Raw genomic sequence first — 11959 nt, 5'->3', positions numbered from 1 at the left:
ATACATACATACATACACATACACACATTGTTGACTATGGAGACCATGGCGGGGTTCAGCACAGAAGCCAATGCATGGGTAAGATGGCCAGCATTTCTTTCATAATATGCAGTATGGGTGGAAAATGGGTTAAGAGCATGGTTCACATCTCATCACACCAAAGCATCTGCAGGCCTGTAAACCATAAGAAACAAAACATGTCAGAGAGGCTTCCAAACTTCCTGGGAGGATAATAAGAATAAGACATACATTGGGCTTGGAGTGGAACCTAGGAAAAGAGGGTATAAATGATGTATAGTGCATTGAAACAGAATAGGAAGAGAACAGTTTAAAACAAATATAAAATTAGGTATTATTTTCATGACAAGATTTCAGAAAAAAGAAATTCATAGCAAAGTGGACTGTGGAGTCGGGGGACTGCATAACAATGAAAAAATTTTTGTTTCAAAGAGAAAAATTATCTGGGGGGAGGGGTTGGCAGGGAGGAAAATGTGCAACAATGAATGAGTGGGAGAAAATTAAATGCAAAGAATATGCTGCAAATATATATATATATAATAAAAAAATCAATTAAAAAATTTAAAAAAGAATGAGACATTGACTTCACAACAACAGAAATGACCAGAAAGTGTTGGAAAAGTTCCTTTCAGTTTTTAATTAGGAAACTGGTAGATTATGAGGTCATGAGTGGCAAAGGAAACATAATCCCAGCTCAGAAACTTTCTTGCCATCACTGAGTCTCAGGCAACTCACTGAGGGAGCATTTAAAAGACTTTGTGCATATATCAAATGAGTACAAGAAGTTTATAATGTTTCTGAAGGTCAAAACTACAGGCACTACACAAAACTGTAACAAGAACATTGTTACTGTACATTTTCAATATGCTCCCTTGTTTTCTTGTAAGTTGTTTTATGTACCAAAATGCTATTTATTAAACTTAAAATAGCCCCTTTTTTTTTAAAAAAAAGAAGAAACAGTATTCACAGATGACTTAAGGTTGTCATGCTTTGTCTCCTAACTTCACAGGCTGTCAAAGTGCAATTAACATTATTTTTAGGGATTTATGGTGGCTTAGAAGGAAGGAATTGCATTGCCAACACAAAGGTTCACAGTTTGAATTAACAACAATAACAACAGCTGTGTGATTGAATGTCAAAAACAAAGACCAACAAAATATTAAGTAGGTCTGCAGTGTTGCTTTTCTAACCCTGAGTTAGAAACCAACCCTTAATATTTGCCTATGGCAAGCATTATACGAACATCAATTTCTCACTTTAATATTTAAAAATAATCCTTATAAAACTCTACATGCTTCCTGTGTACTTTGTTGTATTCCAAGATTCTGAGTTGAGGACTACAGGGATGAGTGTTACAGAGTTTTATTCCACTTAAATAATAGATTTCCTCTGCAAAAACAAATCTGAGAGCTTTCTACTCACATCCTTCACCCAAGTTAACTATTTCACTTAAGAACTAAAGGAGTTGGGAGCGGGAAGAAAGATGGTGGCTCAGTGACTTTTAGGATTCTTTAGGAAAAATATCAAGGAAGATTGATGTTTGAATCAGGTCAAGATTTGGAAACGTTGGTCCTTAACACTGTAATTCTTTGGGGTAAAGGGAGACAGTTAACACTGAAATGGGTGGGGTATACACAGTATAGACTTTGAAAGGTAGAGGCTGGAGGGTAAAGGATCCAGGGGAGTTAGAAAATTGAGGAGGACCAGGCTCCCTGTTGGTAGCACTCCTCTCCAGGAAGCACTAGAGAATGCTAGCTCAACATCTGACACTTAGATCTTCTTCACACAGCTTCACATTTCCAGATAAGTTCCTCAAGATAGTGCTTCAATGCATTCATTGAATGCACTAAAACACTGTGTCATATCAATTAAGCTAAAACCTAAGTAAAAAGGTAAACAAGGCCACCTATGATTTTTGTAAAGTTTAAGGTAAAGGTAGAGAGCCTAGAGGAAGATCCAAAAGGCATAATTACAAGGACATCTAGACATTAACCCATACATCTTCCCCATAGCACTCCACATTTCTGAACACCCCATCTTACATAATTTATACACTTATAATTATACACTTACATAATTTATACATTTATTCCAGCACTTCCCACCATGAAGTTGTCTCCTAATTCAAATTTCCATTTGCAGCCCAGGTTCTACAATAATGTTTGCAAACATTTTCTTACCTAGTTCTGGGGACATTGTCTATGGTGTCACCCATCAAGAGGTTTGAAGTCAGTGTCTCAGGGACAGATCGCTTTCCAAATCTTAAAGAAAAGGGGGAGAAATATCTCTTAAAGCAAGGTTGGAATAGGTGGCTAAATCGATAGATAACAGAGTATCCTAATTGGATTATTAAACGTGAAAATTATTTTCAGTCAATTGTTTGCATATAAGCAATCTACTTTTATGTTAGTCTGCTATTTATCAACTATAAATGAAGCATTGACAGATAAAATAACATCTGAACAAAAGTTCAAAAATTTCTACTCTAAGTAAACAGATACCATTCTGAAGTAGTTTAATCTTAAGAGATCAGATGGAACTATAGAACCAGTGCTACAAAAGAAACCAGCAGATTGATGATCTAGACTCACCTGTGTCTTTAAATATCACAACTTTCATTTGTAAAAACAAAATCACAATCCCTGCTTAAATCAAGTTTCAGGAAGAGTCAATGAGAATGTGTGCTCAGTGATTTGAAAGTGACAAAATAATGTACAAATTCAAGTTACACATTGTTTCTACAGAATATTCCAGATTCTACTTTTCCTTATTTTATTTTGATTTAGGATGTCCTAAGCCATATGCCTTTGAAAATGTACTGAAGCTCTGGTGACTGAGTCGTGCTGCCAAACCAAAGGCACACAGTTCTTATCCACCAACTGCTCTGTGGGAAAAATCTCCCCCATGTAATTACAACCTTTATAAACTCACTGGAGGGTCAGCTATGAGTTGGTTCTGATTAGACAAAACACAACAACTGTTTCAGGCAATTAACTGGGGTCTTTCTTAATTCTTTCCCTCTCTCTCCTTCCATTTCTCCCTCCTTTCCTCTTTCCCTCTTCTGTTCTCTCTCTGTCTCTCTTTACACATATACAAACACACACACGCCGAGCTAAAGATTTATCCTTTATGCAAAACTACATTTTAAAAGTGTTCCCTGCCCCTCTTTTTCTATGCAAAGGTGGGGGTCACCAGCAAAAGGACCCCTCACAGATGTAAAACTGTTGTTGTTGTTGTTATGTGCCGTCAAGTCGCTTGTGACTCATAGCGACCCTATGTACAACAGCCCTAAACCCTGCTCTGTCCTCTGCCAATAGCGTTGCCTCTGACACACTCATCCCGATTACCCCAGTTACTGAATCAATCCACCTCATAGAGGGCCTGCCTTTCCCTCCTGTGCTGTGTCCCTCCACCCTCCCAAGCATGATGTCCCTCTCCAAGGACTGGTCCCTCCTTACAACATGTCCAAAGTATGTCAGACAAAGCCTCAGAATCCTTGCCTCCAAGGAGCCACCTGGTTTAACCCTCTCCAAGATGAATCTGTTTGTTTTTCCTAGTAGTCCATAGTACCCTCAATACTTTTCTCCAGCACCACAGCTCAAAGGCATCAATTCTCCTTCTGTCCTCCCTAGTCATTGTCCAGCTCTCTGATGTATAACAAGTGATTGCAAAGATGTAAAATTAGTCTGTTAAAAAATTATTTAACTAGTTGCTAGAATAGCCAAACAAAGCCAACAGAGGGTGAGATCTTACTGCAATAAGCAACCCAATAAATATCAAGCTTCTGGTAAAAGATTTTCCTCTTGTCATTTGGCTGAGACTTCAGGAAAACAGAATCAAAACGACACTGCTGATACTCCATTGTTCTCAAGATTGATGATAAGATTTTCTGTCGTTGTGATATCAAACTGTAAGCAGCTGCTCATTTATTATGTCCATCAGTTGATTTTACAAATGTTAAAACTCTTGGGCATCCTTTACTCATTCTTTTTCACCATAAGTAAAATGATGAAGGAAAAACTATCATTTACTTACTCCAATAAGTAAAAGAAGCAGCAAATATTTTCAACAATTTACCAGTCAAAACTTCAATCAATAATAGGAAGATTTTATTAGTCCTAAATCAAGCAGTATTAGTGTTCACAATTCTTACATCTCTATTTACTTCTTCTCTATTATGCTTTAGCTTTTGAAAGATTAATTCATAAGAACAATTATTCTCATGGGAGAAAAGTGCAACAATGAGTGAATGGAAATCCAAAGTCTCTGTAAATTTTTACTGAAATTAATAATAAATTTAAATTAAAAAAGGAACAATTATTCTCATACATGATTGCACATTAAAATCACCTGAGAAGTTTTTTAAATTCTACCAAATCCCAGGCTCACCCCTCCCCCAGAGGTTCTGATTCATGATCAGGGGTGGCTTCCTACCATTAGTAAATCTTAAAAGCTCCCAGGGTAATTGCAATGTGCAGTCAATGGAAGAAATACTCATTTAAGGTTGCATTTCTCAAGCATGACACTAAGGAAGCTTTGGGCCCTATAATTCTTTATTGTGGCAGCTCTCTTGTGCATTGTCATATTCCATTCCAGGCCTCTACCCATTAGATGCCAGCTGTACTCTTCTAGTTGTGACAACCAAAAATTTCTCCAGACCATGCTAAGTGATGCTCCTTCACCCCAGGGTAGAGGGATGATTAATTTGACCTCACTTAAGAAAAATTGATCTAAGGAACTGTGTAAGGGACCATGGTGGTACAAATGGTTTATGATGAACTCAGCTGTTATACAGAAGAATGGTAGTTAGAATAAAGGTCTGCTGATCTACTCCTTTCACAATCTGTGAAAGGATGATATGAAAAGCTTAAAAGTATAAAAGAACAAAACTCTTACTAAAATTTTATCTAATCATGCAAAATAACACCAATACTTTGAAATATTTATCCCTTGTAGCTTATTAAGGTCAATGGATTTCAGTTGTTAAAATAAGATATTAAATTGACTTTATCTAAGAGAAAATAATTTTTAAATGCTGTGTTCAAACATTCTTCTAGGTCATATAGCCCTAGTGTGTCCATATGCCTTTCTGAGGTAACTTGGGGCTGATGTGATGCTGAACACTGACACTGATGTGTCAAATGCAATAATGGTTACTCATGGTGGACAGTGTTTGGTGGAGCTCCCCGATTAAAAGAAGCTTGGAAGCAAGAGTGGCATCTACTTCCATAATAGCTTGCCTCCAGAAACTCTATGAACCTGGAGAAAGGATGAAAGTCACACAAGTGTTGAGGACTTTCATTCATAGGGTCGCTATGAGTCGCCTACAGCTTGTTGGCACTTAACAACAACATGTTATCTATAAAAGGCTGTGGATTTGTAAAGATGGTATTTTGTTTTGGCTTTCTGGGGGTTCAGAGTAAGTGTTACAATTTTGTGGATTCTTTGCAAACCCTGTTTCATCCTAGTTTTACCAGTTCAATGTAAATTTCTCTACTAAACCACCAAGGCAAAACACTACTTTCAGAAGTCACTTGCTGTAAAAGAAGTCTCTAGATTTGGAATTCTCAAATAAGAAATTGGAACTGGAGGTAAAATAAGCTACTGTACAGAAGGTGGTTGGGCAGAAGGCCCTCTTGGTCTTTTCCTGAATCCTGTCATTCCATTCATCCTGGGCGGGTGGAATCACCAGGCAGGCTCTCTGCCAAGCTACCTGTTTTCTCTTGCTCTTTTTGCTGTTTTCTAGATACCCTCATCTCCAGCATCCTTTCTACATTTCCCTGACATATGCCAGTCTCTTTGGTGGGTTGCTTTCCTTCTTAGATATCTAAACAGATCCCAAGTTTTCTAAGAAACAAACAAACAAACAAACAAAGTCAATGGGATGAGTGAGAGGAACTAGTCACACTTACAGTATTGGGGGACTTGAACCTGTGATTCTGACATTGTGACTGTAGGTATGACTTAAAGTATCCCTTGTCCTGTGCAAAAAGTTAAGAGCACTAAGGATTTGTCTGATACTGTTCTGGTTTTGAGATATGACAGGTAAAAGATATTACCCCTGTCCCTTAAGATTCCCAGGCTCTAGATATATTAGATGGGCATGACCTGGGCAAGGTCGTTCAAGACCACCCACCTTAAAGGCAATAATCTCTTCAGATCGTCATCATTAGTTTTCTTCTTAGTCTGCTTAACCACTTTCGCTTCAGGTAAGTCCTCAGAGCAGGGATCTTCGGGCTTGGAAGGGGCCCCCTCTGTCAGAGTGCCCAGGTACACCAACAGAGCGAGGGCAAGGATCATTCTGGAGAGTCCCAGTGGCTTGCTAGACAGCATCTAAGGGCACAGAATATACAGAGAAAGGACTTTGGAATTCACCAGACATAAGCCCTGTTCTGTTCACCACCAGCACCCAATCCTCTCCAACTGCCACCACAGGGAACCCATGGGAATCATATCTCAGCTTTGACCCTCAGAGGAAACTAGGGTATAGTGAGGACCCTGTTTCCTGCTTAGAGCACCACTTAGCCTAGCCTGGCACCCCTGGTTTTGAAAACTTACAACCTAGGTACAAGTTGCAGGGTGAAGAGTCACATAGCTTGAGACCCTCAGTGCATATCTACCCACACCAGTCACTCACTTTTCAACAGAATTAGAAGTTCTCATCTGATCGAAGAACTACCACTTGCTTACTCCTACTCCAAATGTCTTTGGAGGAAAAAAACATTCTTCCCTCTTTTTTGTTCTATAAGAAGATTTCTTGGTCTGGTGTGGCTGAGATCACCAAGAGGAGACAGGAAGTTTTTTTGGTGGGTGGTTGGAGTAGACGAGAAAGAACTGCTTCTGAGTATAGCAAGTCTCATTCTGGAGCCAGGGGGCCTTGGGGTATGAGTCTCATATGGCTCCAAGACTCACAGTGTGAGAGCGTACCCTCTCCAAATTTGTCCATGCCGCCTACACCTCTATCCCAGCTGAGTGGGTTTTGGGGTACTTACGGTGTCGCTCGGGCAGGAAGTCAAGTGTGACTGGGCTGTGAGCGCTCTGCTGTCTGGAGTCCCTCTGTGGAGTGAGAACTGAAGGATGCAGTGTAGAGAGTGGATGACAACAGGGCTTTTAAAGCTCTCCCTTCTCAAGGCCGGAGGTGCCTTGGGTGATTACTGGCCTTCTACTTCCTTCCCCTGCCTGGTGGTGGTGGAAGGAGCAGGAAAGAACGGTGCTGAGGGGCATAGAGCGTCCACTCAGAAGCACCTTTACCCCAGTGTCCCGCCAAAGGGTGGGCCAGGGAGTCTTTAATACTGTTCATGATTGTTGTAAAATTATGACACATAATGGCAAGAATAAATCTGAAACTTTAATTTCATTTCTAGAAACGTTAGAATCAGCTTGTGTTACTGGCTGACTCTTCCAATGAGTATGTGTTTGCTCTTTGACTTTGTTAAGCTTCAATGAAGTCATGCAAACTTTAGGAACCAGTGTCAATGGCTCTGGGCAGGACAATATCATATCCTGAGGAACTGTTCCTGTTTCTGAGAGCATACCTCATGATGAGATGAAAGATATCATCTGTTTGGTCCCCGGGAACTGAAATGTATTTCCTGAGCTCGCATTTGTCTACTGAAAACTGTTTTTCTTAACCATGTGTGTACCGTATCTCAGAGTTTTTGAGAACAGTATGTAAAGTGTCCCTGCGGATGAGGTAGCCCTATGCCTTTGAACACAGAATAATAATGTGTTAAGTGTGTCCCTGACTGAGGTACAGGGGAAAAGGACCACTTTAATGTCCAATAACATCTTGGTGATTCTGGTGAGATGACTCAAATTCTCCTGTAAGTAAAATCATATTTTGTTCTTGCTTGCTGGGAGATTCTGACTACATTAAGATAGGGAAGGATCCTGTGAACCAGCACCTCAAACATCCCAAAGGCAAAAATGAGAACTGTTGTCTCAAAAGGTCTTTGAGGGGTGAGTTCTCAGCATTCTCTAGTGCTTTCTTGAATTCATATACTGTATCTTATAGCTCCATGCCGGGAAAATCTCTGTGTATTTGACCACCAGGACTGAGCATTTTATGCCTGTGCTTTTAACTACTGGGGTAAATGAAAACAAAACAAACAAACACCGAAACAAAACAGAAAAAAAAAACCCCCTCCTTTCTAGTCTACTACTTTTGGAACAGAAGCAAAATCTCCCTCTCTATCTTTTGCTCTAAGATGCCTGTTTTCTGATTACGTGCTTAGGTCTGTATGTGTCACACTCTAGTGCCTGGTCTGGTTTCTGTTGTACTTATGGTATGAATATGTCCACAAAGAAGCATGAGTTCTCCATTCTTCATTGCCCCTCGGTGCCTGTGTGTATCAGATGTGGTTAGTTGTAAGATGTGATTAGTTGCTTTGTTTCATGATGATTGGACATCTACTAAAACTCTTAATTCATTTTATTTTAGACAAAGGAGGCAAGAATGAGAATGAAAAGTTCCATTCCAGAGAGAAGCTTAATAAAGGAAATTCTGTATGATTGGCTTATTTACTGATGTAAGTAAGTGACTAACAAGGAAAAAAAAAGAATAGTGTTTTACTGTAACACACCCTGAACTAGGTATCATTTACATTCTGGAGAAAACTTGCCTTTGTATGAATCCTCAAATCACTTTACTATTTAGCCAAAAATTAGTTTGGCAGCTATTAGAGAAATTAGATGAGATACTATATGTATTATTTGTTTTTATGATTCTACCCCATAAAGATGAACGCATAGATGGGCAAAAGGAAAGGAACCTGGCACTCAACAGAAGCAGCCGAAAAGCCTAGAAATTTCTGATTCTATCCCAATAATTATTACATTTTTTAACATAGGGGGAAATATTATAGATTTTCAAATAGCACACAAACAAAAATCAATAGTTTCTGATATGCCAGCAATATCTAGGGGCAGAAATCGTGATTCAGCCTCACTTCACTGGGAAACTGGGAACAGCGATTAAGACAGGCTCTCTGTTCCAAACCTGGCAGAGGATCTCTTTTGGCTGAGAGCTCCTCAGAGCAAGGACAATGCAATGTCCACCTTAGAGATGTACCCATAGAATCTAATGCACATGGTCAGACAGCAGGGTATTACAGGGCATAAAGATATATTCCTTTCTCCACCTTAAATTAGTAAGATTGGAAGAATTTACATTCTTCCTATGGATATGCCCCTGATAAAGTGACAGATTTAATAATCGCTATCAACACAGAACTGCCAGATGTTCAGGCTGGGTTTAGAAGAGGCTATGTTACCAGAGATATTATAGCTAATGTTGTATGGATCTTGGCTGAAAGCAGAGAGGTCCTGTGTATTGTTGACTGTTGTGTACCGTAGAGTCAGAACCAAACTATAGCTGACCCTCCAGTGTGTTTTCAGAGACAATTATCACAGGGGAGGAGATTGTCCATTCTTCTCCTGCAGAGAAGCTGGTGGTGTCCTCAAACTGTGTGCCTTCAGATTACAGTGCATCTTCTTGTCACTAGGCCACCAGACTATGCAAAGGCATTTGACTGTGTGGATCACAACAAACAGGGGCTGACTCTGAAAAGAATGGGAATCCCAGAACATTTTATTGTGTGTATGTGAAACCTATACTTGGACCAGGAGGCAGTTGTCAGAACAGAGCAAGGAAACACTGTATGGATTATAATCAGAAAGAGTGTACATGAGGGATGCATCCTCTCTCCAAACCTTTCCAATCTATATGTGGAACAGATCAGCCTAGAAGTTGTGCTCTATGAGAAGGAATTATGGCATCAAGATTGGAAGAAGATTTATCAACAATTTGCATCATACATATGACATAGCCTTGTTTGCTGAAACTGAGGAGGACCTGAAGCACTGCAGCCTTCAATATTTACTGAAGTTCAACATCAGAAAAATAAAACTTCTCACCACTGGGCCAATAGCAGCATCATGATGGATGGGGAAGAAATTGAGATTGTTAACAGCTTTAGTTTGCTTGGCTCCACAATCAGCACCCTAGGTACCTGCAGCCAGGAAATCAAAAGATGCATTTCATTGGGAAACTCTGTTGTCAGGGATCTCTCTAGAGTACTGAAGAGCAATGATGTCAGTCAAGTGCACCTGATCCAGGCCATGATCTTCACAATTGCATGCTATGCGGACAGCTGGACAATGACTATGGATGATAAAGGAGAATTGATGCCATTGAGCTGTGGTGCTGGAGAAGAGTATTGCATATACATACTATGGATTGCTAGGGGAACAAACAGGTTAATTCTGGAGAGAGTGAAAGCAGCGTGCTCCTCAGAGGTAAGGATTCTGAAGCTCCATCTGCCATACTCTGGACATGTCACAAGGAGGGACCAGTCCTTGGAGAGGGAAATCATGCTTAGAAGGGTGGAGGGGCAAGGCAAGAGAAGAAGATCCTCAATGAGACGGGTTGACTCAATAACTAGTTAATGGGGTTAGGTGTATCAGAGACAATAAAATTGGGTTAGGATAGAGCAGGGTTTAGGGCTGTTGTACATAGGGTCACTATGAGTTGCAAGCAACTTGATGCCACAGAACAACAATAATTTTTGCAACCCATTACCCTAAGCAGGCAGACATGCCCGCCTTGTTAAGTTAGTTCCTGGTTGGTGATTAGGAGAACCCTAGAAACAGCTTACCTCCACAGAGACTAAGAGGACTTCAGTTCCAGGGAAGCCACCTCCTCCATTGAGCCTACTTGGTGTTTAAATGGTGGAAGTTGGTGACTAGGACAGGACAAAGAGTGCAATTTCAAGGATCAGAAAAAGAGCAGTCTCAAACAGATAGCCCTGGACATGATACGAGCTGTTCTGCAGCAGCAACAAAAATATGTTGAGTTTTTAAATAAACAGTGCATCAGGCTTTCTGTAGGTTGTTGTTGATTGCCTCCAAGTTGAGCATGACTCATAGCGACCCTATGAATAAAAGGCCTGAAGCCCTTCTATAATTATGAACATTTATAAAAGTTCATAGAGTTTCTGGAGGCATGTTATTTAGGAAGAGGATGCCACTCCTGCTTCCAAACCTGTCATTGTATATTATGTTCCATTTAGTCACCTGTGATGTACAGTGATCCTATATACAGCAGCTCTGAACCCTTCCCTGTCCAGAGCCAGACTCACTAATTCTGACACACTAACCCCCACTGCCCCCGTTACTGTATCAATCCATAATATCCGGGGTCTTCCTTTCCTGCATTGTCTGTCCACCCTTCCACGAATGACGTCTTTCTCCAAGGGCCAATCTCTCCTGGCCATGTGCCCAAAGAAAGTGAGGCAGGGCTAAAATCTTAGCCTCCAAGGAGAGACTTGGTTTCTCCCTTTCCAAGACAGACCTATTTGTTTTCGTGGAAGTCCATGGTATGTTAAAGACTTGTATCCAGCACCACAATTCAAAGGTATCTATTTTTCTGTCATCCTTAGTCATTGTCCAACTCTCTGAAGTAATTGAGAAGAACATAACCTGGATTAGGTGCACCTTTGTATCTAGACTGACATCATTACTTTTCAGCACGCTGAAGAGGTCCATGACAGCAGATTTTCCCAATGCAATTCGTCTTTTGATTACCTGACTGCTGGGAAGAGTGTGGATTGTGGATCGAGCAAGTTGTAATTGCTAAAACGTCAATCTCTTCTCCATCTAATATGGTGCTTCCAATTGGCCCACTGGTGAGAATTTTTGTCTTCTTGATGTTGAGCTTCAATCTATATTGAAGACTACATAGTTCTTGACATTTTGCAGCAAGTGCTTTAGGTCTTCTTCAGTTTCAGAAAGTAAGGTTGTGTCATTGTAGGTTGTTGATGAGTTTTCCTCCAATCCTAATGCCACATTCTTCCACATAAAACCCTGGTTTCTGAATGATTTGTTCTGCTTACAGATTGAAAAGCTACAGGGACAGGATGCATCCGTGATACACTTCTTTCCT

General features: G+C 40.2%; 1 protein-coding gene across 1 annotated transcript in view; it reads right to left on the bottom strand.

Moving 5' to 3' along the window:
• The window catches only part of PCDH15 (protocadherin-related 15), a 454971-nt gene extending 447653 nt beyond the window's left edge, over positions 1 to 7318 (bottom strand). Inside the window, exons 1-5 of the mRNA XM_006880391.1 lie at positions 7185 to 7318; positions 7011 to 7074; positions 6155 to 6351; positions 2199 to 2279; positions 250 to 268 (exon numbers count right to left, since the gene is read on the bottom strand). Of these exons, the coding sequence (XP_006880453.1) occupies positions 250 to 268; positions 2199 to 2279; positions 6155 to 6351; positions 7011 to 7074; positions 7185 to 7318 (495 nt within the window). The remainder of the gene's footprint in view (positions 1 to 249; positions 269 to 2198; positions 2280 to 6154; positions 6352 to 7010; positions 7075 to 7184) is intronic.
• Between the last annotated feature and the right edge of the window lie 4641 nt (positions 7319 to 11959).

Source organism: Elephantulus edwardii, unplaced genomic scaffold (genome assembly GCF_000299155.1).
Source record: "Elephantulus edwardii isolate Elephantulus edwardi_28Jun2011 unplaced genomic scaffold, EleEdw1.0 scaffold00007, whole genome shotgun sequence".
Lineage (NCBI taxonomy): Eukaryota > Metazoa > Chordata > Mammalia > Macroscelidea > Macroscelididae > Elephantulus > Elephantulus edwardii.
This window is presented reverse-complemented; position numbering and strand designations above follow the sequence as displayed.